Below are 26,296 nucleotides of genomic sequence, written 5' to 3'. Positions count from 1 at the left end.
ATGATTTGGCCTGTGCCCTGAGTCTCCTGGTAGCATAGCGCAACTAGTAACTTTTTTCCAATAATGGAGCATCTACTTCATCTCATTTTATGTACATTGTTTCCACTGCTTTATCTCCTACTTTTCTCCTGTTCTCTGCCATACCTCCTACCTGAATTTGATCTAACTCTGGATCTGTGTGCTTGTCATTTTTTTTTTTTTTGTAAGTTCTGCATACAGAGATAGTACTGTATCCCTGAATTATCCTCTTTAATTGGTGGACGGTACAGTAAATATAAGCTTTGTGTTGTTTGCTGTCCAATCATCCTAAAGAACTTCTTTCCTAAGTTGAGGTTGGTCTCCGTATCATTCGGAAGTCAGATGCCTTTTGTCCTCTGCCCCTGCCCCTCTTGCCTTGCCACGCCAGGGCTGGCCTCCTTTCTAGCCAATCCTAGCCTTGCTCTCCTGTTGACTTCTTGTGTTTCCCTCACCCACGCTGGGCATCTCCTACTTTGATTGCTTACCTGGTTTCAGCTCTTGCTCACGTTGGGGACGATTTCTAAACCTAGACGTGAAGGTGAGAGGTGGTAGAATACGGCCTCCGCTCCTGGAAATGAGGCTGACTGGGTATTGTGGAAAGAAGAAGGAAAGCTTTTTGCTGTAAACACTTCCGGTAGAAATACTGGAGAAGATAAACACCCTTTTATAATCTTTATTACAAGAAAGCGAGAAACTCACAAGTGGGGAAAAAGAGAATGAGGAGTGAGCATTCTTGAGAGAAAGAGGAAGAGTGGGAGGCCCTGCGGATAGTGGGCTCCTAGTGTCCAGAACAAACTTTTTTTTTTTTTTTTTTTTGGAATCTGTTGGGTTTTTAAATTTATGTTATCTATCTGTGTTACCTTTGTGGTCTAGAAAACCCCAGGCTGAGAAACTCATCTCAGTACTTCTGGGTTAGAAGCATCTAAGGGCTTGGCAGAAGTAAACACAGATTCACTCTGGAAGAACGATGCCCTCAACCCACTGATGAAGAGCTCTGGAGTACGAGCAAATGAAACATACTAACCATAGAAGGAAATGAGCCACCACGAATGAGGGTCACCTTAAAGTTGATCGTCGTGTGTCATTTGTTCCATCCATTCACCCACACATTCTTCAAGATTTTATGCATCATTCGTTATATACTGGGTACTGTTCTCAGCAAAGTTTTTCCCCTGGGGAATGGGAGTTGGGTCTTGACTTGAGGATTGACTACATTTGGCTCAGGGCCCTGCCCTCTTGAGGGCTCGGAGTCACTGCCTGAAAACTCTGGTGTTTGGCTGGTCCCAGGTTGAAAACTATTGATTTATGTTAATTCCTTTATTTTACAAATGAAAAGACCGAGACCGCAGTGGTCTGGTAATCTGCCCAAGAGGAACCTCAATTCCTTTGTCTATAGAATGGGGGTAGTATCTGCCCCAAAGTGGAGCTATGACAGTGAGAGTATAACTAGCATATCATCTGCCACAAGTAGGCCTTGTCTTCCTTCTCCATCCCTCAGATAGTCTCAAGTAGCACAGACACAGACACTCAGTCCTCTTGATTTTCAGCCCAGATGCTTTTCTTTTGCTGTTTGACTCCACAAGATCTTTATTTGTCCAAGCCCATACAGAGTCCCACATTTTCACTATTAATTGTTCTATGATCATTTCATGTTTATTAGTTTTGCTGCCATGGGTAGGTTGTGAACTGTTTAAAAAGTCCAGGGACCAGATTCTGTGTTTTATATATATATTGTGTATTTATATGTATATAATCTAGTCTTGGTTTGGTTACTTGGTAGGTGTTTTATAGTACTCATTTATTGTGACTTGATTAAGCACGTAATGCCATTGTTATGAGGAAATAAAAATACTTCTGTCCAGAGAAGTTACTGTGGTCCTTATGTGAGAGTTTGGGCAAAACAAAAAAATGCTTTTGCTGGCCACCTATGAAGTAGACATCTGTATCCTGCTCTCTCTGTCCCTGATTGCAGAGATCATGCCCACATGGTATTCTGCTGTAGTTTTCATTACGATGCAGGACTGCCCATTCATTCAGCGCCAGGGATGGTCATCAGTGCTGCTCATTGGGCTGGGGCTCTTTCTGGGTGCTAACACTTACAGATACCCCACAATTGCTTCTGTAGTCCCAAGCACATGTTTGTAACTGCAGATGTGTCCATTTATATGGGCATAGGGTCATCACTTAGCTCTGGTCCCTTGCCTCCTTGCCATCCGCCCCACCCTCTGCCCCAGTGCCAGGCCTCGAAGAACGGTCGGGCCTGCTTTCTGTGTCTGCGCTGTCCATCTCTTGGCTGAGGGTCAGGCACTCCTGCTTACCATTGGAAGCAGGGAGGAATCACTTGGACATGATCCCTCCCGTAGAACCCATCTGAGGCTGGGCCAGAGCCAGGACTCTGTTCTCTGTGCAGTGGCTGGCTGCATTTCAGCCATCCATTTGAGCCCTTTCTATATGAAAAACATGAAAGTGCCAGGGGATTATTTTTGCAAGCAAAAAAGATGGCAGCAGATGTGAAAACAGATTTACTCATCATGATGTAAATTGGTGCTTTGTTTTTATTTTTGTTTAACAATAAATAGGTATTCATGAAAATATTTGGCTGTAAAAATTAAGAAAAATAACAAATTGCGATTGTCTATTATAATCCAATTCAGTTTCTTTGGAAAGAACTTCAAGTTGTAAGTTAAAAATTTTACTGAAATTTATGTTAGTATTGCAATAAGCTGAAAAAATTTTGAGAATCCACGAGACATATTAATATTCAGATCTATTATAATCATTTGTACCTGTTTTGTGTAGATACAATAGTTTCCAGGAACTGGAATGTGGTAGGGGATCTAATGTACAGTTGTATGGCCACATCCTTTATTATTCTCTGGCATTTATTTTTATGTTTCTTCTTTTTTACAAAGGGAGTTGTTTGTATTTTGTGTTTGCTCTGTGACCGGGAGGGTGATTTCTCACTACACCTGAACTTGTTTGCTCTGGATAACGCGCTCGGCCATAACTGGCTTGACTGGCCTGCGTTGCCTTGCAGCTGGGGGAAAGGTCCTGTGTGGCTGGTGTTCCCGGTCAACGTCATTGTGGTGGTACGGCCTGAACACTGCCCAAGGGTCACTGGCAGGAGCTGGGGACCTTTTTAGCTACACTGAAGTTTGTATTATGATAGTGTTTATGAGGGTGCCTGGGTGGCACAGTCAGAGGAGCATCTGACTCTTGATTTTGTCTTGGGTCATGATCTCAGGGTCCCGAGATGGAGCTTAGAGCTGGGCTCCCCGCTCAGCAGGGGGTCTGCTTGAGATTCTTTCCCTCTGCCCCCCCCCATGCACCCACACACCCTCTCACTAACTAAATAATAATGGTTGGTATTTCAAGACCAGTTTTACTTGTTTTGTAATTATATTTGACGTATTTACATCATCCAAGACTATGGTGTTGAGTTGATTGGAACTTAGCCTTTTAAGAGCCCCCAGATTTTTAGCTTTTTTAATGGACACATTTCTAAAATAAGCAATTCCCTTTTTAATCAGAGGATAATGAATATAATAGAACCTGTGATTTATCATTTAGGGCTTTCAGTTGATTATTTTGTGAGGACACAGACTGTTGTTCTTGGAAGGGTTTGCATGTTGGGCTTCTTCCTACATTTAACCGTCATTCCCTTAGCAATACTGAGTTCTTGTGTTGGTCTGGAGATCGGAGAGAAAACGTATTTCCCTCTCTCAGAAGATTGACCAGGACAAAAGTCTTAGGAAGGCAGGCTGGGGGTATATATGTTTGGGATCCAGACAGATCTGGATTCAGATTACAGGGTGAATGAAATATATTAAACTCTGTGAGGCATTTGTGTCACTGGAATGGTGCGTGCATGAGTCTATTTATCTCTGCATGTGGCAGTGGGAAAGATTTCCCAAAGTTTACTGGCCTATGAAAAAAATATAATTTATAATAGCATCCTTGAGAAAGCATTTTTATTGCTTTATAAGATCATTTGTTCCTAGGGGAAACCCTTTTTTTTTAACACCACATATAAATAAAAGCACTTTTATTCAATTGAATGCACATTTGTTGAGTACTTACTGTATACAGTGTAAAAGATGTCTTGACCAACAGGCATCCAGAAGTCCTTACCCTTAAGTAATGCCCAGGCCAGTGGGGAATACCGGGGCCCAGATTCCTGCAGCGTGGTGGAGAACTAAATGAACAACTCAAGAAAGATAGAAAAGTATACTGTGAAGATTAAAGAGGAGAAGTCTATGCTCTGTAGGGAGACGCTGGCAAGGATGTGTGGAGTGGATATTTTTGAAGATACATCTGGAAAGATGGCTAAAATTGGGGGATTTGGAATGAGCTTTGCAATCAGCAGGGTAAGTTCAGGGCTTGGTGAATAAGCAGAAAGTATACTTTGAAAGGAGCATAATTTTTAGAGGTCAGGGTGGAAGATAGGCTGAAAAGATAGGTGTGGGTCTCTTCTGTGAAGAGCCCTGAATGACAGACCGAGGAGGGTGTCCTTAGGTAGAAATGAGATCCAGTGCTATGATGAATGCTGCTCCTGTGATGAACCCAGTTTGATCACAGTTTTGTTTATATGCCATTTGATTTACTAACGCTTAGTTTAGGTCTTACTCATGAGGGATATTGTCTTTAATAGTCCATTCTTGCACTCCCCGTATCTGATTTGGTATCAAGGTACAGTAGCCTCCTAGGATTAGTTGTGGGTGTTAGAACTTTTGTTCTCTGGAGGGGTTTCTGTAGTACTCTTGTGGTCTGTTCCTTGAGTGGTGGTGGAACTTACCTATAGAATATCTGGACCTGGTGTTTTCTTTATGGGCTGATTTTAAACTACTGAGTCCCTGTTGTAATGGTTATGGAGTACTTTAGACTTCATCTCTCCTTCTTGAGGTAGTTTTGTTAAATTATGTTGCCTAGGAATTTGTCTGTTTCATGTGTTATCAGATTTTTTTAGCATTAAATTGTTCATGATATTCTTTGATCTCCTTAATCTTCACTGTAGCTACAATTATACCCCTTTTCTTTTGACAGCATTGCTGATTTGTGCTTCTCCTTTATCTTGTCGGAGGTTTGTGTCTCTGATTACTTTTTTTGAAGAGTCAACATTTGGCTTGGGTTAGCCTCTCTAATGTTACCTTTTCTATTTTATGAGTTTCTGTTTTTATCATCTCTTTCACTTACTGTCTTGGTTTATGCTGTAGTTTTTAACTGAACATTTAGCTCCTCAATTTGCAAGTTTTTTTTTTTTTAATGTTATAAGCATTTAAGGAAATACATTTCCCATAAAGTATGCTTTTTCTGTAGCAGACATGTTTGGCATATATTAATTAATATTCAGTATTTTAAACCTTCCATTATGATTTTCCTGTCTCATATTATTTAGAAATGTGTTTCTTAAAAAAAATTTTTTTTAAGATTTTATTTATTTATTAGAGAGAGAGAGCACAGCAAGGGGAGCAGCAGGCAGAGGAAGAGGGAGAAGCAGGCTTTCCCCTGAGCGGGGAGCCCAACATGGGGATCAATCCCAGGACCCTGGGATCATGACCCAAGCTGAAGGCAGATGCTTAACTGACTAAGCTACCCAGGCACCCCTAGAAATGTCTTTCTTAAGTTTAAGAATTTCCAACATATGGTTTTATAATTTATATTTTTATAATCGCCTTTAACTTAATTGTTTTGGGGGGCACTTAATAGTTTTAAGTCATATAAGAAGTCTCTGTGACACTTATTCTTAGAAATATGTTGCGACTGACTTTATGTGGTAAGTTTTTGTTAATGTTCCTGTGTGCTTGAAAAGAATGTGCATCCTCTCAATTGGATGCAAGGTTCTATATGTGTTCATTTTGACCAAGTTTGTTTGTTTAAAGATTTTATTTATCTTTTTAGAGAGAGAGAGTGCATGAGTGGGGGGCGGGGGGCGTGGTTCAGAGGAAGAGAGAGGCAGACTCCCAACTGAGTGCAGAGTGCAGTGGATGTGGGGCTTAATCTCAGGAGCCAAAAGCTAGAGTCTGATGCCCAGCCACGACTGAGCCAAGCAGATGCCCCTTGACCAAGTTTGTTAATTATGATGTTTGCATCTTCTAAATGTTTACTTTTTTTTTTTAGCTTGTAATTGAGGGAGCAGATGATAATGTGGATTTTTTGGATAAATACAGTACAGTGTTATAAATGTATTTTCTTTTCCTTAATAACATTTTCCTTACTCTAGCTTATTTTATTATAAGAATATAGTATATAATATGTATAACAAAATACGTGTTAAATTGTTTATATTATCAGTAAATCTTCCAATTAACGGTAGGCTATTAATAGTTAAGTTTTTGGGGAGTCAAAAGTTTTATGTGGATTTTTGACTGCATTGGGGGGTTTACTGTAATTTTTTCTTGTGTAATCTGATACTTTAACTGTCAAAAATAGGTTTTTAAATCATTGACCTGTTGTGATTGCTGATATATTTGCATTTCTACCATCTCTTTTATTTTATTTCACCTTTTCTTTTTCCTCTTATTGGGGGACTGATTTGAGGTATAGTGTCTTGCCTCGACCTCTTCCTACCTTTGTTTCTCGTCTTTTAGTGATTGCCCTTGAAATTTCACCATGCTTACCTGAACTAATCAAGTATGAAGTTTTTTCAGCATTTTACAGTACTTCAGCTCTGGTCATCCTTCCGATGAAACATTTTTTTTTTTTCCTTCCCTAAATTTTTTCTTTCCTCCCCCAAAAAGACAGACACAGCTTGGTGTTTAAACCATGGGCTGGAATCTGGCAGTCTGGTTTGAATCCCAGCTCTGCTTCTAGCGGATGAGTAACGGTGGGCAAGGTGCTTCCTTTCCCGTACCTCCATTTCCTCATCTGTAAGTGCAGACAGTAAAAGGACCTTGTCATAAGGCTAAGGCTTTTAAATGAGAAATGCAGTGCCTAAAAGCATTTAGAACTATACCTAGCAGTTAACAAGTACCGTAAAAGCGTTTGACGCCATTGCTGTTCTTTTTTTGAAAAGACATAGTTTATTTTACTTGTATTTTTGTGTTTTTTTCATTGTTTCTTCTGTCTTAGACCTTCCTTCTGAGTCCTTTTCCACTTAATTTGATCAGTATCCTTTAGAAGTTATTTTTTGATGTCAGTTGGTTTTAAAATTTAGGTTTTGTTCTTTTTAAAATGCCATATTCAACATTAATTCTTAAAAGATGGTTTTTCTGGATGTATAATTCTGTGTTGGATGTCTGGAATCTAATTCTGTATTTTCCTTCCAGTACTTTAAATATATTAGTTCATTGATTTCTGATGCCATGGTTGCTGTGAGACTCCTGCCATCAGTCTGATCGTTGTTCCTTTGGAAGTACCTGTCTTGTTTTTGGCTCCTGTTCAACTCCCTTCTCTGTTTTACTAAAATGTGCCCAGGTGTGGGTTTCTTTTTTACTTATCCTGCTTGGAATATATTATGCTTCTTATATCTGTGGATCTTATATCAGTTCTGGCAAAATCTGTCAATATGTCTTCAGATCTTTTCCATTTTCTCTTATCTTTTTGGAATTCCAATTAAACTGGTCCTCCTCAATCTATCCTCCATTTCTCTTAATTTCTCCTTTATATCTCCAGGTCTCTCTGTGCTACAAAAGATTTCACAGAGTTCTTGAGCTATTAGACCCAGTTCATTAACTCCTTTTTTTGGCCGATGTTGTGCTCATATTATTGTATGCAGTTTTAATGATTAGGTCTTCCTTTTCTGAACGTTTTATTTGATTCTCTCTGGATATTTTAGATCATGTCTCATTGCTTCCTTTTTCATTCCTTTAAACATTTCAGCTACTTTATTTCTTCCTTCCCAATCTGTACACTGTTTATTTCCTTGTCTTACTACATTAGCAAGGACTTACTGTACAATGTTGAAAAGCTGCGGTGAGAGGAGACTGCTTTGTGTTGTTCTCCACCTTATTGGGAAAGCTTTGAGTTTCTCACCATTAAGTAGCTGAATGTTTTTTGTAGATAGCCTTTATCAATGTGAGGAGGTTCCCCTCTGTTCCTAGTTTACTGAGAGTTTTTGTCGTGAATGGGTGTTGGATTTTCTCAAATGCTTTTTTTTGTGTGTGTGCTTATTGATTGATATGACCATGTGGTTTTTCTTTAGCCTGTTGATGTGATTGATTACATTAGTTGGTTTTTGAATGCTGAACCAGCTTTGTGTACTTAGAATAAATCCCCCATAGTTGTGGTATTTAATTCTCTTTATACATTGTTTGATTCAGTTTGCTAGTACATTGTTGAAGATTATTGTATCAGTGTCCCTGAGAGATATTGGTCTGTAGTTTTCTTTTTTTGTATTGTTTTTGCCTGCTTTTGGTCTTAGGTTAATTCTGGCTTTATAGAATGAGTTAGAAAGTATTCTCTTTGATTCTGCCTTCTGATGAAAGAGATCACAGAGAACTGGTATAATTTCTTATTTAAATGTTTGGTAGAATTCACCAGTGAACCCACTAAGGTCTGGTGCTTTTGGTTTTATAATGTTCTTAATTACTGATTCCATTTCTTTTTTTTTTTTTTTTTAATTTTATTTATTTATTTGACAGACAGAGATCACAAGTAGGCAGAGAGAGGGGGGAAGCAGGCTCCCCGCTGAGCGGAGAGCCCAATGTAGGGCTCAATCTCAGGACCCTGGGATCATGACCTGAGCTGAAGGCAGAGGCTTTAACCCACTGAGCTACCCAGGTGCCCCCTGATTCCATTTCTTTAATAGATATAGGACTAGTCAGATTGTCTGTTTCTTCTTGTTTAAGTTTTCACAGATTATGCCTTTCAAGGAATTAGTGTATTTCGTCTGGATTTTCTAATTTGTGGATTTTTTTTTTTTAAGATTTTATTTATTTATTTGACAGATAGAGATTACAGGTAGGCAGAGAGGCAGGCAGAGAGAGAGAGGAGGAAGCAGGCTCCCTGCTGAGCAGAGAGCCCGATGCGGGACTCAATCCCAGGACGCTGAGATCATGACCTGAGCCGAAGGCAGCGGCTTAACCCACTGAGCCACCCAGGCGCCCGGATGTGGAGTTCTTGATAGTATTCCTTGATTATCCTTTTAATGTCCGTGGGATCTGTAGTGATGTCCCCTTTTTTACTTCTGATATTAGCAATTTGTGTCCTCTCCCTTTTTTAATTAGCCTGGCTAATGAAGGGCAGTCAATTTTTTTTAAGGCACTCAAATTTTTAAGGATTTCATTTATTTATTTATTTATTAAGAGAGAGAGAGAGAGACCACCACAGAGGGAGCCTGATATTGGGCTTGATCATAGGACCCTGGGATCGTGATGTGAGCTGAAGGCAGATGCTTAACCGACTGAACCACCCAGGCAACCCAAGAATAAGAAAAATTAAAGTTTTTATTTTACCTTTACTTGTTGCTTCTTTGATTCTCTTTCTTTGTATGGGTTTGAGTTGCTGACCTATATCATTTTCTTTCTCTCTGAAGAACTTCTTTTAATATTTCTTATAGGTATGTCTACTGTTGACAGAGTTCCTCAATTTTGTTTGCCTGAGAAAGTCTTTGTCTTTCATTTTTGGCGGGTAAGTTCACAGGACACAGAATTCTAGGCTGGTGGGTCTTTCTCAAGTTTTTAAATATTTCACTTTCTTCTTGCTTGTGTGGTTTCTGAGGAGAAATTGGGTATACTTTTGTCTTTCTTTCTCTATAGATGAAGTGTTTTTGCTGCCTCTGGTTTCCTTCAGGATTTTTTTCCTTTATATTTGATTTTATGTAGTCGAAAGTGATTCCTAGGTATGACTTTGGGGGCATTTTCCCTGTATGGTGTTCTCTGAGCTTCCCGAATCTGTGCTTTGGTGTCTGACATCAATTTGTTGTATAAACCTGGCATGACTGTTTCAGATGTTCCTCTCTTCCCCTGCTCTCAGTCTTCTCTTTCTAGTAGTCCTGTTATGTGTATGTCACACCTTTTGTAGCTTTTCCACTGTTCTTGGCTATGGTGGTCCCCCCCCCTCCCCGGTCTTTTTTCTGTTTGCTTTTGAGTTTTGATGGTTTCTATTGAGAAATCTTCATGTAAAGAGATTCTTTCCTCTGCTGTGTCTAGTCTTCTTCTTTTTTTTTTTTTTTTTTAAAGATTTTATTTATTTATTTGTCAGAGACAGAGGGAGAGAGAGCGAGTGAGCACAGGCAGACAGAGAGGCAGGCAGAAGCAGAGGGAGAAGCAGGCTCCCTGCCGAGCAAGGAGCCCGATGTGGGACTCGATCCAGGACCCTGGGATCATGACCTGAGCCGAAGGCAGCTGCTTAACCAACTGAGCCACCCAGGCGTCCCTGTGTCTAGTCTTCTGATAAGCCCATCAAAGGCGTTCTTCATTTCTGTTACAGTGTTTGTTTTCTCCGTGGCTTTTTTGATTGCAGCATTTCTTTTTTTTGTTTTGTATTTCTTTTCTTTTCTTTCCTTTTTTTTTTTTTTTTTAAAGAATTTCCATGTCTTTGCTTATATTGCTTATCTGTTCTTATATGCTGTGTACTTTATCCTTTAGAGCCCTTACATGTGAATCGTTGTTGTTTTTACTTTCTGGTCTGATCATTCCGGCATCTCTGCCATTTCTGAGTCTGGTTATGATGCTTGCTCTGCCTCTTCAAATTTGTTTTCTGTCGCTGGATATGTCTTGTAACTTTTCCTTGAAAAGGGGATATAATGTACTGGTTAAAAGAAACTGTTGTAAATAGGTGGTGAGGTGTGAGGGGAGGAGAAGCATTCTACAGTCATATGACTACATCTCAGTCTGTGTGTGGGTGTGTGTGAAAAGGTGTTTTTTTTTTTTAATTGTAAAAAATGCATAACATAAAATATACCGTGTCAACCATAACTAGAGTGTGTAGTTCAGTAGTGTTAAGTATATTCACATTGTTGAGCAAGCAGTTTCCAGACTTGTTTCATCTTGTAAAACTGAAACTCTGTACCCATTAGACAACAGCCTCCCTTTCCTCTCTCCCCCAGCTCCTGGCAATCAGCATCCTACTTTCTGTTTCTGTGAATTTGACTACTCTAGGTACCTTATATAAATGGAATAATTTACTTGTCTTTTTGTGAGTAACTTATTTTACTTAGCATGATGTCCTCAGGGTTCATCCATATTGTAGCCTGTGTCAGAATTTCCTTCCTTTTTAAGGCCAAATAATATGCCTTTATATGTGTATACCACATTTTATTTATCCATTCATCTGATGGACCCCTGGGATTGTGTCTGCCTTGTGGCTATTGTACGTAATGTTTCTGTGGACATGGGGGGTGCAGAAGCACACTCCTTTGGGAGTGTATCTGGGTATATATACAGCTGGATACTCGTGTACCTAGTATATCTAGAAGTGGAGTTGCTGCATCTTACAGGACCTTGCTGAGGAGCTTCTGTACTGTTTTCCATAGCGGTTCTACCATTTTGCAGTCCTGCCAGCAGCAGTTTCTTCAGATCCTTGCCAACACTTTTTTTGTGTGTGTACTAACCATCCTAATTAGTGTGACGTGATGCCTCGTCGTAGGTATGTGTGTGAATAGATGTCCTACTGACGTTCTTCAGAGTTTCTTCAAAATGCCGTTTTCTCTTCTGCCATGGGCTTTGGATGTCTACCCTATTTGCATGGAGTATCTCCTCTTGCCTCCTCCACCTCTTCTTCCAGTGTCTAGCATCCACTCTTCCTTCAGATCGAAGCCTTCAGAACACCATAACTCTTCCTTGTGGCATTTGGCATAGCCATAATTACACAATTAATGCCTAATCTTCATCAGTGGACTGTAGGCTCCTTCAAGGTAGGATCATATCTGTATTTACTTAAAATTGTCTTTTCAGCACCCAACTTAATGCCTGATATATAACAACAACAACAACATTAATAATCGATTGTACTGTGTAGCATTTACTGTGTGGTGAATACTATTTTTAAAAATATGTAAAGTATCTGGGGTGCCTCGTTGGCTCAGTTGTTTGAGCATCAGACTCTTGATTTTTGGCTCAGTCTGATGTCAGGGTCCTGGGACTGAGCCGTGCATCGGGCTCACACTCAGCAGGAGTCTGCTTAAGGATGCTCTCTCTCCCTCTTCTGCTCCCCCTGCTCACATGCTCTCTCTCTCAAATAAATAAATCTTTAAAAAAATTATGTAAAGTACCCTTTTTAATGTGTAGTGCTATGCACTTTTTTATGGTAGGCTCCACGCCCAACGTGGGGCTTGAACTCCTGACCCCGAGATGAAGAGTCACATGCTCTGCTGCCTGAAGCCGGCCAGGTGCCGCCATAGTTCTGTGCATTTTTGACAAATAGACAGTTGTGTAACCACCACCTCATCAAAAATATGGAACCGGTCCCTCACTCCCCAAGATTTCTCTGTGTTGCTTCCTCCCCTTTCCTTCTGAGTATTTTCCCTCCCTGTGTTATTGAGATATAACTGACATACAACATTGTGGAAGTTTAAGGTGTATTTGCAATGATATGATACATCCTGTCTTACAAAAAATGGCCACCGCAGTGGGTTAGGTAATGCCTGCACCGCTCACATAACTACCATTCCTTTTTCATGGTGAGGACATTTAAGATTTACTTTCAACAGCTGTCAAATATCTAACATAATGCCGTTAACTATACTTACCATGCTATGTATCCCCAGAACTCTGGGTCTCCACCTTTTTGTGGGCCTTTTCCTTGGACAGGCTTCATATATTTTTCTGTTTACCCCATCCCTCTTAGGTGGGACGGGAAGGCCAGAATGGGCTGCAGTTGGGTATTTTTCCCCCCTCAGGTCAGTTAGGTTCTGATAAAATCCTGATTGGTTATACCTTGGTTAAATTGTTTTTCCTGAAGACAGACTTTTTAAAAAAGAACAGAATGCTCTGGTATCTTTCAAAATGATTCCTTTTCCCCATCCCCACAGCTGGAAGCACAGGGGGATTTTCCTCTGATACTTACTGTGAGGATCTAGTGAGCTCCTGAAAGTAAAACACGAGTCTAGGGGCCCGACGGCTGGGTCCCCTGACGTTTTTCTTTCTCACACTTGGCCACACCGAACCTCCAGCAGTCCATCCATTACAATCTGGGTTTGCCTACCCCGGGGCTGGTGTGCACAGAGGTTTTAGCACAGTGGTTTCTGCTCTCATCAGTGTAGTTCTTTGCAAGAGCCTTTTGGACTTCCCAGTTTTAGATGCAGTGGGTGACTTACTTTTCTTACAGATCTGAGAAGAGTTGATTTTTATGTTTGTTTAGCTTTTTACTTCTTATTAGGACAGAGTGATGATTTCTGAGCTTCTTTTATGGAAGACTGGAACCCAGAAATCCAAACCTAAATTCTAAACTTAAATTATTTTAAATTCTGTTTATGTTCATTTCACTTTCTGAAATCCAGTGGATCTAAATTTGTTATTTCTACTGACAGCTTGTGATGCCTTCTTTTCTTTGTATGTTTGGTAATTTTTGATTGGTACCTGATTTTTGGTTCAACCTCATCTGTGGGAATCATTAGGTCCTAAATTGGGAATATTTTCACGTGGACAAGATTTGCATTTGCTCCAGTCCAGAACCATGGGGTGCTAGGAATCTGAGATAGTTTTCGCTACCTCTGTGGCCCCTGCAGGATATGTATGATTCAGTTTCTCCATCATGAGGTTGGACCAAATTTTGGATATCTGATAGGGTGACCAACTGTCTGGTTGGGATTTCCTGGGATATGGGACTTCCAGGGTAAAACTGGGACAGTTCTGAGCAAACTGGGATGATGAGGCATTCTAATTTTGATTCCAGGGTTTATATCTGCATTTTTCCAGATAATTCTGGACATATATGCATCTTACATGTGCATTTGCCAGATAACCCTGGCTTTCTCTTATGTTTGTGTGTATGTGGCTTCCCTGGAGATTTCTCATACTTCCCTACAAGTCCAGCAAAAAATTATGTCTGTTATAATTTACCCAAGATCTAGTGATATAGTATTGGGCAAGCTCTTCAGAGCATCCTGGAAGTATAACCTGTAATTTTACTTTTTACTTAAGTTATTGAGAACGTGTTTCCATGTTACTCCATAGTCTTCTACAGTATAATTACTAGGGGTTGCATAGGATTGCGTTTTATGTCTGTACCAACACTTACTGAATCAGTATTATGAAAAATGCTGTAGTGAAAATCCTTACAGCTGAATCTTTGCACAGTTCAACATTATTTCCTTATGATAAATTTCCAGAAGTAGAGTTGCTGAATCGAAAGGTATGCAACATTTTAAATCTTTTGAATCATATTGCCAAATTGGTTTCCCATTTCTTTACACCTTGTATGACACTGGGAATTATCATATCTTTCAGTCTTTATCACTTTGAGAAATAATAAAATGCTCTCCTTTGTTAAATAAGGGACATGATCTTTGCTACTAGTGAGCCCAATGTACGGTACCACCGTATTTCGACAGCCAGGTTTCAGGTACACATTCGTTTTTAGAAGTGTCTCACTGGAAATGTACCTCTTTGCTGTACTCTGAACACAGCAGTGGGCCCCCAGCTTCCTCCCTTACTCACATGTACTTTGGTGCCTGTCTGCCGTAGGCTTTCAGAAGACCCAGATTTCGAGTGGCTGGTGCCGACCCGGGGTCTGTACAGAGAACTTCATCAGTTAGCATTTACTTCCCTTTTTCTTAGACAACTGAGGCTCTGTAGCATATGAAGTACCTTATTGAACATTTACTTGAATGCAGTGCTGGTGGGTACTGGATAAAAGTTGGAGTGTAGGAGTTTGTTTTTTAGTAGATCTGATGACTGACACAGAAAGATAGCTCTACCACAGGCAGAAAAGAGCCTTGCCATGCGAGTCTGCATAGCGCTTTGGTGTCTGCACTACATGTGCAGGAGATGGTGTTCAGAGTGAGACTGAAGCCCTCTGAGGAATGCGTCTCTGAAATTGATGGCGCAAGTCAATGGGAAAATGATTGGATATGAACATGCTTGTAGTAAGCACGGATCTTTTGCATAAGCCTGGGCATAACCATGCACACACAGCTTCATTATCTCACTAGCACGTTTTAAGAATTCCGGGCTGGTGAATGAGAACACAGTAAATGCATTAGATCATGACTGAACTCCGCTATCCTTGCAGGGGTGTTGTGTTTTCACATGTATGGTTGTTCGTCTGTAGGTAGCTGAAGGACAAGTCCCTTCTCGGAGTACCCCTGCCTTAAAAGGCAGTCTTGCATGGCAAATTTGAGCTAGCCTCTAGGCAGCTATTGAAACTAATTAGGAACCAGTTAGAACTGCTTTGGGCTAGGTGGGTATTTGTGGGTTGTGGAAAATTCCCCAGGGAACAGAGTGACTGTAATTAGAGGCAGGTTGTTGTAGTTACTTTAGTTAAGAAGAAATGTAGAGTTCAGGGTCTGTTGCCAGCTGTGGAAGGGGGCAGTCAGGGGCATAGGGAGAGCTGCCTGGCCGTAGAGCTGAGTCCCACACAGTAGATGAGGGACAGCAAAAAGGGGAAGTTGGGGTGGGTTTATTTCCATCACCATGTAGGATAATACTCATTTTCCTTTCCTTTGCTTCACTCCACCTCCAGACAACTTTAGGGTGTTTGGAACATTTTTATTCAAAAGTTTCTATGGTGTTTTTTTTTTTTTCCCTCTCTCTGCTTTGTATTCATTTAACATCTGTATATTTTTTTCCTGAAATTGACTGTTTGCTTCTCATCTCAGTCTTCTGCTTAACCATTCTATTAAATTTTTATTCTTTAGAAAGAAAAGAGCTTTATTCTAAAATTTCATCTCCATTCATTACTCTTTACATGCATTTTCTTTGTGGATGCCTCCTTAGTTTGAGAACTTAGTGTCTTTGGAACTTTATTGGGATTTTCTAGATTGGGAGAGTACTTGTTAAGGTTGGATATAATAATTTTTAAAATTCTTACTAGTTGATTTAAGTTTTCTAAAAATCCAAAAGGATTGGGGCGTAATTTAGTTTCATAGTTTATTAAACCTGTTTATTTTGAGATATCATACATGTTGAATATGTTTGACATATAGGTAGTAAAGTATAGTCAGAGAGTTAGCACCCTGTAATCACCACCCATATGAGAACATGGGATATTGCCAGTACCCCGGCAATACGATGTGTGTTTGCCCCTTCCCATTCATAGTCTGCAGCCCAAGGTCACCACTGTGCTGCTTTGTGTTATCTTTTCCTTGCCTTTAAAATTCTAGTTTTATTATCTTTGTCTGCAGACTTAACTGGTAAAATTAGTTTGGCCTATTTTGAACTTTATGGATTCATATTATAGGTATTTTTTCGTGGGATCTCTTTGCTCAACATTATTTTTGTGAAATTCTGTAAAATTCTGTAAAATCATATTCTGTATTGTGTTCATTACAGTGCTGTATACAATTCTGCTGTTTGAATCTGAGGCGCTCCCTCCATTCAGGTTGGTGTCATTTTGTTTTGGCTCTTGCACACGATGCCACACCTCCAGCAGGGAGTCCCAGGGAGCCCAGCCCTGTGTCTGGTGCACACATTCCAGAGTGGGCTTCCTGGTCGCTGGGTACTCCTATCTGTGGTGGTCCTAGCTACGGTCCCAAAGTGGTTGCATTCTTACAACTTTCAGTAAATGTATTTCTATTAATCGTGGAAATGAAAAAAATCTTTCCTAATTTATTTTATCTCTGATCTCTAACATTAATTCAAGTGATTAAAAATAAACCAAGGATGTATTTTTCTACCCACCTCTCCCACTAGTGAATTTTATCCATGTTGGTGGAAAGTAGGAATCAGAACAAAATACAGTGAAATAATTCTAATTAGAAAATAAAGTATCTAATTACAGACAAGGGAGGCAGAGAATGCAGCACAGGGGCCTTTTGCCTACTACTTAGTTAAGATTTGTTGGTTGATTAATCTGGGAGTGTCTAGTTCTGCAAGATTTCCTCTTCTGAACAGTGTACCATCCTGTCCCTACATTGTACTTTTCCGAATCTGGGGCTCCTGATTTGCCATCAAGAACTGGGTGGTATGGAGAGTCAGATTGGGAAACGTCTTAAAAGTTTACTGACTCTTTCACCCCTGTCAGGTTATGAAGTCAGTCAGACCCACTTACTGTGTAAGACCGTAATCTCCAAAAAGCAGGGCTTGCTTTTTCAGTGGTTTATAAGAATAGTCTGAAAATAAGCTCTAATTACCAAAAGCAGGCCTAGGCCTGTATTATAGTGCTTAGGGTAAAAAATACTGTAATGTCAGATTTAGGAGTATTTACTTTCAGTCCATTATTGAAAGACTTTTTAAGTATAATTGCTTTTCTTAATTTACTCGATTTTAAAATTAAGGTGAGGGACGCCTGGCTGGCTCAGTTGGTTGAGCAACTGCCTTCGGTACAGGTCATGATCCTGGAGTCCTGGGATCGAGTTTCACATCGGGCTCCCTGCTTAGCAGGGAGTCTACTTCTCCTGCTGACCTCTCTACTCACGTGCTCGCTCTCTCTCAAATAAATAAATAAATCTTAAAAAAAAAAAAATAAATTTAAGGTGAAATATACATAACAAAACTTACCATTTTAATCACTTTTAGAGTAGACAACCCAATGGCCTTAAGAATATTCACATTATTTTGCAGCCATTGCCACTGCCCATCTCCAAAAATGTTTTCATCATCCCAGACTGGAATGCTGTCCCCATGAAATAACAGCTCCCGAGGCCGCTCACCCCCAGCCCCTGGCAGCTACCATTCTACTTTCAGTCTCTGGATTTAACTCTTCCAGGTACTTCATAAAAGTGAGCTGACAAGGTTTGTCATGCTGTGACTGCTTGTGATTTCATTGAGCGGAATGTCTTCATGGTTCATCCCTGTTGTAGCACGTGTTCAACAGAATGTTTTTTCTTCTTCTTGGGTTTTGTTTTGTTTGTTCATTTTGTTCTATTTTTTTAAGAGAGCATGTGCACATGTGAGGGGTGGGGAGGGGCAAAAGGAGAGAATCTTGTGAAGGCCTCAGTCCAGGACCCTGAGATCATGACCTGAGCTGAAAGCGAGAGTGGGATGCTTAACCGACTGCGGCACCCAGGTGCCTGTAAGTTCTTTCTTCTGAAGGCTGAGTCAGAGTCCCCTGTATGTGTAGACCACATTTCACTTATACATTCCATCTGGCTGTCGACACTGGGGTGGCCTTCACCTTTGGCCTGTTGTGAATAATGCTGCCATGAATGTGGGTATAAAATACTGTTGAAGTCCCTGCTTTCAGGTGTATAGTTGCTTTTTAACTTTATATACCAGAACGCTTTTACTTAGGAGTGTTGCGCTGATAGTGAACCGCTCTCTGAAGCCGATCAGTTATATCTTCAGTTTCTCATCCTCCTGAGTACGCGGAGCTGAAGGAAGGGAAGTGTGCCGTGTCACTGATTGCTGTCCATGGTCACGCTAGAATAGGGGCCAGCCTTTCAGTGACCGGGATACCGGTATTTTGTTGCTGACTTTTGTATCCATTATTCATCTGAGTCATCATAAATTACTATGCCATTTTTTCTTTTTCTTTTTAATTTTTTTCTTTTTATTTAAAAATTTTTTTTATTTTTTATTTAAAGATTTTTATTTATTTATTTAACAGACAGAGATCACAAGTAGGCAGAGAGAGAGGAAGGGAAGCAGGCTCCCTGCTGAACAGAGCCCGATGTGGGGCTCGATCCCAGGACCCTGGGACCATGACCCGAGCCGATGGCAGAGGCTTTAACCCACTGAGCCACCCAGGCACCCATAGGTCATTTTTTCTTAATATACCTGCCTTATTTGTTTAGCCTATATAGTGCTTTATAATTTTAAAAGTTGGGTTGAAAACCATAGCCACATATAAAAAGTGAAACACTTTTGTCTATGCTTTTAGGAATTTATCCTACATACTTTAGTATAATAGTTATTGAAGGCTTACATTTTGGAGAGTTAGCATATATCAGTGGTTTTCAAATTTTTTGGTCTCAGGGACCCTTCATAATCCTAAAACTGTAGAAGACCCACAGGGCTTTGGCTGATGTGCATGTTAACTGTTGATATTTACTGTACTAGGAATAAAACTGAGAAATTTTTAACAGTTATTGATTCATTTAAAAATAATAAGCCCACTAAACCTTTTAAATATGTTTCCTATGGGGGAAAAAAAAACATTTTCTCACTAAAAACATTAAAACCAAGAAGAGTGGCATTATTTTACATCTTTACAAAATACCTTTAACATCTGACTTAGTAAAAGATAGCCGGCCCCTCGGATCTGCTTCCACAGGCTGTGGCAGCATGCTGTTCGTGCTAAAATACATGAAGAAAATCTGATCACACAGACATGTAGTTGGAAAAGGAAGAAGTATTCTAATAATCTTTTCAGATAATCATGGATTTTTTTTTATACTATATTAAAACTTAACAAGTGACAGTTTCTTAAAGGTTAGTAGCAATAGGGAATTTTAAATGTTATTGGTGAGATTTTTCATACTTGGTTAGATCAAAATCCTTTTGTCTTTCTTGCACCTCAATGGCCCTTTTGCTCAAGTGTAACTTGTAGCCTTACGGATTGGTCACTTGGAAAATATTGGTCCATCAAGTTATGTGAATCTTCCAGATACACACTATTAGATATGACATGTAATATAAAAAATGCACATTTGTTAATGTTTACCTTCAGTTGCATGCAGAATATCGTTAAATCTTAGGGAGCTGTCAAGCTCATGGTGGTAGACACTGGTTTTCCCAAAGTTCTGGTTTTAACTTGAGCACTCAACTTTTGTTAATAGGTAGCAAATTCTGTCAGTTTTTTCCTTAAAGGGACATGCTCCCTTTGTTCATGTTCGAGAAAATGTCTGCCAAAGACCTAAGCCTGGATTACCCTAATTTGTCATTCATTCTTCTCAGAAAACAGGGAACAAACCTCAGCTCAGCTTGTAATTTGCACGACAGCACAGGTGCTTCTCCCCGGTCACCTTTGTACTTCATGAGTGAGCAGGGATGCGTCCTGTGTGCTGGGTGGTTTGAAACGCAGAGTATTAACCAACCATGTGCTAATGGTTGAGACTTAATAAAATTAATAATATGTACTGCATCAAGAATATTCTTTTTTAAAAAAGATTTATTTTCTCTCTCTTTCAAAAAAAAAAAAAGGATTTATTTATTTATTTTAGAGAGAGAGAAAGCACAGAAGAGGGGGGGTAGAGGGAGTGAGGGAAAGAATCTCAAGCAGACTTCCGGTTGAGCACAGAGCCCTACTTGGGGCTTGTTCGCAGGACCCTGAAATTGTGACCTGAGCCAAAATCAAGATTTGGTCACTTAACTGACTTAACCACCCAAGTGCCCCTGCATCAAGAATACTGTGAAGTGAAACTGACATTTTTACAAAACCCTGTGAGTACTGGTACCTTTTGGTACCAGTGCCTTCCCTGGCACTAAGGAGCTGAGTCTGACCCACTGTTGCTTTTGCACCATTGATATAACTGTCAGTACAATGAAGAAGGCAAATAATGTCTTAGTGTTATTATGAAAATATTTTTGACATTATGGATCCCCTGGGAGGATTTCAGGGGAATTGACAGTTTACCCTGTCATACATAATGTGGATGCTTTAATAATCATGGATTTAAATAGTTTAAAACCTGTGTGTATATAGCTGGGTCTTGAGAAGTTGTGTCTGCTTTTCCCATCTGTGGTAGCCCCAAGTCAGAATAGGGACTAAGGCTATATTATACAGTGGTGTCAGCATTTTAGAAAGAAGAACGTGGTGTTACCTTGAATTTTATAGCATTTGTTTTTACTCCCCCTCCCACAGGTACAAGTGCTTCCTTGAGAGAATTCCCGAGAGAATTCGGTGGTTTTGATTTATAGGCTCATACAAAACAACATACCATGACTCATCTGAGTTAGAGTATCTCAGGGAAACTGCACGTAGCTGCTGCCTTGCTCCTGCCTGCCTCCCGTCAACTTTGACTTGAATACCTAGTTTACACTGAATTCTACGCCAGGAATGAGAAAGACAGGTTCCCTGCCCCAGGAGCCTGGAGAAGAGTGTTCGGATGCAGTGATTGAGTGCCATTCTGGCAGGTAGTGCGAGGTGCTCTGCGAGGCTTTGCCGAGCAGTTGTTACTGCAGGCGGCTCTTAAAGGAAGTGTGTGGGGGCTTGGCAGGGAGTGGAGACGTGAACGAGAGGAACGACACAGTACTTTCCAGGGCAGGGAATGTCCAGATGCAACAGTGTGACACAGGCGGGGCTGGACCCAGAGGCTGTGGCCAGAGGAGAGGAGAAAGGTCTTGCTGGGGTTTGATCCCATAGATTGGAGGTTCTCAAAACCTGGTCCCCAGACTAGTAGCATCAACATCTCCATGGAACTGGTCAGAAATGCATAGACTTTCAGTGGTGGGTGTTTTTGGTGGAGCGAGACTGTTTAACTGCCCTCTAGGGGACTTCCTGGGCCAGGGGAGAACAGTGTAGGTTCTTCAAGTAGCCTTGAAACTTAGAAAGGTCACCCTGAGGGCCCTCTGGAAGGTGGGATAGTGTGGGATAGTGTGGCATTGTCCAGTGTTTTTGTGGATGGGACGCAGGCCTGGACTCATGGCAGTAGGAAGGAAGAGAGAGCGAGGATTTGCTGGAGGTGGATTCTCCAGGACTTTGTCACTGGTAGACAGCTTATAAGCTATGAAAATAGCTCTTCTTTGCTCTGATGTGCCAGCACTCAGGGATGGAGGCATTCTTAAAGGCCCTTGCTTCTTGTGTCTTCAGGCAACAGCTTTTACCTATAATGAAAAAGCCAGTCAGGTAACTTGCCTGAGCCTCTTGAGTCTCCTTTTCGAGGTTGCCCACTTAATTAGGAAGATGGCCTCCAGAGGGACAGAGTTGGCACATGTGGGACGAGTCTTAGAAAGGATGGCGCGGTCTGGGAGAGTGGGGGGGATGATTTTATTCAGATACGCCCAGCTGCTGGCAGATTGAGTAAGTGCTACATGGCATTCAGACTCCCTTTGTTGTCCATTGGCTCTGAGCGGGCTAGGTGCACCACTTTCCTGTTTGAATTTGAGCAATCAGTAGCTCTGTTTGGTGAGTGTGTGTGTGTATATATATATAGTGTGTGTGTGTGTGTGTGTGTCTGAGTGTAAAGATGGGGTCCTCCAGTTTCAGTTACAGCAGTTACTCAGTTAGAACCTTTCTTCATCAGGGTGTTGAAGTTCTTTTTTTTCCTATCGTATTTTGTTTTACAGATTCGTGAGGCTCCAGGGCCTTCAAGCTGTGATTACTCAGATGGTTCCTGAAATGACTGGGAAGGCGGACGCTTTGGTGCCCATCGAAGAGCATATGTCTGTGTATATCTGAGACCTTCTTTGTACACACACACATTTACACCAGAAGACAAGCTCATTCTTGTGCACACTTGAAGAGTTTTACAACTGATGAAAATTAATTTAAGAATCAGATGGATCAACTTGACACTACTGGGCCCAGGAGCCCGGGGAGAAAAATATGTTACTGATGGTCAGTTTTCCACATGGTCTTCACGGGTAAAGAAAGTTTGCAAAAAGAAGAAAAAAAAACTTTCACGGTTCAAGCCTCAAAAATACCTCTGCAGCTTAAAGAAGGAACTAAGTGAGAAGGTGGCTGGGGGAGAAGTGTGTTGTCGAGCGGCGCAGGCAGCGTCATGCAGTGGGCTTTGCACTTTATTTTCCAGTGTTTTTGGTAATTTGGACAGACTTCAAAACTCTGGACTGAGAAGTAATTCTGGCTGTGTGTGACTTCAGGAAAGCAAGGTCAGGTATGATGGGACAAATCTGAACGATGAACTGGTTCCTTTGCCTTTTTCAGTTAACTGTGTTCTCGAAGTTTTAATTTATTATTTTCCTTTTCCTTTCCCGATCTATAGGATAATATTTTAAAGTAGCAATTGAAACCAGTATTTACAAAGTAAGTATCAAGGAACATCCAAGCAAAGCTTCTTTTCCTCGGACTGCACCCGTGGTGTTTGCACGCATCTCTGAATGTGAGCCGGAGAGCGCCCGTCAGCGGGACAGGCTGACTCTCTAGGGAGCGAGTGCGGGAGACCCCGACTCTTGTCTGCGCTTCCTCTGAAGGGCTTCTCTTCCTGTCGCGTCCAGGAAGCCCTGCAGATAGGAGGAAGAGTACTTGATGGACTTAATTCTGAGAGGAGTCTTTTTTTTCAAGATGGAGAAATAGGTGATCTTTAGGAGTGGAAAGGGGAGAAGCCAGAAGGGGAGGGAGGAAGGAGACGGGGTAAAGAGACAGAATCCTGTAGTGACGCTTGGTTTTGTCAACCAGAGGATTTAGGATTCACCCAAAGCGAACACTCAAGAGCTTTAGAACCTTCTGGCTCCGAGTGAAGCGGTTTTCTCTCTCCACCTCTATGGCACCGAGGAGCGCACCGGTCTGTGGCGGGCCGGTCAGATGGAGCCCAGCTCTCTGCGAGGACACAGCAACCTGCCTGCCGGGAAGCCAGGCCGGGCCCTGAGGGGGAACGTTTCTGGTTCAGAACAGTGGGGAGAGTCTTTTTCCCTTCCTGAACTTGGACTGCTGTCTGCACAAACTCTGGTCTGTTTTGCACGGTTTGTGTGCCTTTTTTTCCCTTTATGCAATCTTTTTCAGCTTCAGCAACAGAAATTTGTCTAGTCGAGAAAACGTGCCAGAGGGTGGCTTCAGAAGGAAGATGATCCCATGTGTTCTCTCTCTGCATCTGAACTTTTGAAGAGAAAATTCCAGCTCGAGGGATTCTTTAAAGCCTTAAGTTACTTGAAATCTATGTATTTGCAACCCTTTGTCTCTGGAATCATATTACACTAAACTGGAATCTCAGGCTGAATGAGAATAACCAAGTTGAGTGAAAAGAAGAAAACCCCGTTTCTTGATCAGCACGTGGTAATGTCGCTCTTCCTCTAAGGACTTGAAAACAAAAATGGACACGTGTTGTTTTTAAGCATTACCTTTTCCTAGCAGACTGCCATCATCTTTTCTAGAGGATTTTTTCACTATGCATTTGGGTGGATCTTTATAAAATACTGACCTTGTAATTAGATCCAGGTCAGTCTTCATTAAAAGGGGTCGGGGAAAACAACGCAAGCCAACCACAGAATCACATCAGTCAGTTGATCCATGAAAAGAATTAGTTTGAGTTTTTTGGCATTCAGCATTACTTTTTAAATAAAACGGTTCACTGAGAAAAAGTATGTATGCAGCAGTGGAACATGGGCCTGTCCTTTGCAGTGACTCCAACATCCTCTGCCTATCCTGGAAGGGGCGTGTTCCCAAGAGTGAGAAGGAGAAGCCGGTGTGCCGGAGGCGCTACTATGAGGAGGGCTGGCTGGCCACGGGTAATGGCCGTGGCGTCGTCGGGGTGACCTTCACCTCGAGCCATTGCCGCCGGGACAGAAACACGCCGCAGAGAATAAACTTCAACCTGCGGGGCCACAACAGCGAGGTGAGCTGGGGCTCGCTGCACTTTCTGTCTCATTGTCTGTGGTCTTGAGCCTGCTCCCCGTGGGTTCAGGCTTTGTCGTTTTCTCCACTTGCTGCCGAGGGACACTATTCAAACTGTGAATTCTGTCTCCCGTGTCCCAGTGGGAATGCGTTAAGGTGGACACGGTTCCCAGTAGCCTGTGTCCCTTCCCGAGCGTGTCTGTTCTCTCGGGCGCCCTCACTCTCCTCTCCTGGCAGCATGCTACGCGCCGGCGCGGGCACGGGCACCAGGGCGGCTCTGCCCAGGCTGGTGGAGGGTCGGTTGGCTGATCTAACCAGCGTGTCGTGCTCTCGGCCTTTTTAGTCACTCTTTCTGCGTAACAGAGTTAACTGCCCCTGTGTGAGGCTGGTGCTGTCAACAGGAGGGTGGTGGTGTCCTTTTCACCTTCAACGGTTAACAGCCGCCTTGCTCTGGGTGATGGTTTAACACCTGCCGTGTATTTCTTGTACTCGGAGGTGCAAGAACGAAGGAGTTAATTGGGCAGAGGTGACAGTAATCCACTGGACAAGAGCCATTGATTTTCCTATCTGTTGGGTGTATGATACTGATATTATGCTCTATCTGCATACTTAACACAGTTAAGGATCTGTGCACTAACACGAGTGAGAAAATATGACTAATTTGGGGTGAAAGCCAATGAAAAATCATTGCAAATCTTTTTTCTCTTCCTTATAAATTCTTCACAAAAATGTGAGTTGGTGGATTTGTGGTCTCCCATTGTGGTTTCCTAGTGATGGCTACGGGAGGGGACTGGGCTGTGTTTCCGGGGTGCGGTCCTCTTCTCCCATTTCTGTTCCTTTTTTCCCCATATTCTTGTTAGAAGAAGTTCTAGCTCCACCATTTAACTAGCTGGTGTGGTCCTGCGCGAGTCATTCAAGTTATTAGATCACTCATGGTTAAACTGAAATAATAATTCCTTTCTTTCAGAGTTGTTGTAAGGATCTGTGAGAATATGGTTTTGCGAGGGCTTTGAAAATGGCAGGTGCTGGGCATGTGGATGACATTGTGTGCCTCGTACGCCGACTTAACTGTATTCTTACCATCCAGCCCTTGCATGCTACTCAGTACCCTTCCATTTCCTTACTAGTCTGACTCGTCAGGCCAGGAACAGTGTTTTTTGATTTTTGGTTCACAGTTGAGAGTTGAAAACACATATGCAGTCGGTAGGTGTTCGTGGCATCTCTGCCGAGTGCTGGGTGCTGTGTGGACTCCCCACCACGGGCCGAGATGAATTATGGATTGTGCCTGCTGGGAGTCTACCATCTGGCAGTAAAGGCAACGTGTGCACCTGGATATCTCTTTCTCTGTGTGTGTTTCAGCTAAGTATGGAAAGAAAGATTTGGGTCATTGAAAGAACTAAGGCTGAAGTTTGCACAGATTTTGTTATGAAGAGGACCTTTCTGCGGGGTCTTGAGAAATAGAATTTGGATAGGTTCCCCCCTATCCCCCCCCCGCCCCGAGTGATGCAAGAAGATTAAGCTACATTCTGGCCTCAGAGAAGCAGTTTCTCTCTTCTGTGTGACATGAGGTGCTGAGTTTCCTTTGGCTCCAATCTAAGCACGGGTCTGTATTCACCTTATCACACCAGGTGTGCCCCCAGGAAGATGCATTTGGAGTCTGGCTGGACAGGGACATCACCTGTATGTATATTTTGCCATCCCTGGGACAAATCCACCATAGTCGATAGGAGGTTGACATGCTTAGCTCTTCCCGCTGAACTATGATATGTTTACTGTGTACAGGTATACCCTGGTTTGTAATGGGGATTTTACTCATATCAGGTCATTCTGTACGCCAGTTAATCCAGGGCAG

General features: G+C 41.6%; 1 protein-coding gene across 3 annotated transcripts in view; it reads left to right on the top strand.

The window, feature by feature from the left end:
• TULP4 (TUB like protein 4) overlaps positions 1-26,296 on the top strand; it is a 230,501-nt gene that overhangs the window by 36,181 nt on the left and 168,024 nt on the right. The window contains exons 1-3 of one of the 3 annotated variants that reach the window (XM_044243074.1): positions 17,743-17,763; positions 22,224-22,771; positions 22,880-24,445. In XM_044243074.1, the coding sequence (XP_044099009.1) occupies positions 24,194-24,445 (252 nt within the window). In that variant the 5' untranslated portion in view covers positions 17,743-17,763; positions 22,224-22,771; positions 22,880-24,193. Of the gene's footprint in view, positions 1-16,388; positions 16,438-17,742; positions 17,764-22,223; positions 24,446-26,296 lie in introns of those variants that run through there. The other 2 variants (XM_044243067.1, XM_044243057.1) reach the window with 2 other exon arrangements.

The sequence above is a fragment of the Neovison vison genome, chromosome 1, assembly GCF_020171115.1.
Source record: "Neovison vison isolate M4711 chromosome 1, ASM_NN_V1, whole genome shotgun sequence".
NCBI classification, from domain to species: domain Eukaryota; kingdom Metazoa; phylum Chordata; class Mammalia; order Carnivora; family Mustelidae; genus Neogale; species Neogale vison.
This window is presented reverse-complemented; position numbering and strand designations above follow the sequence as displayed.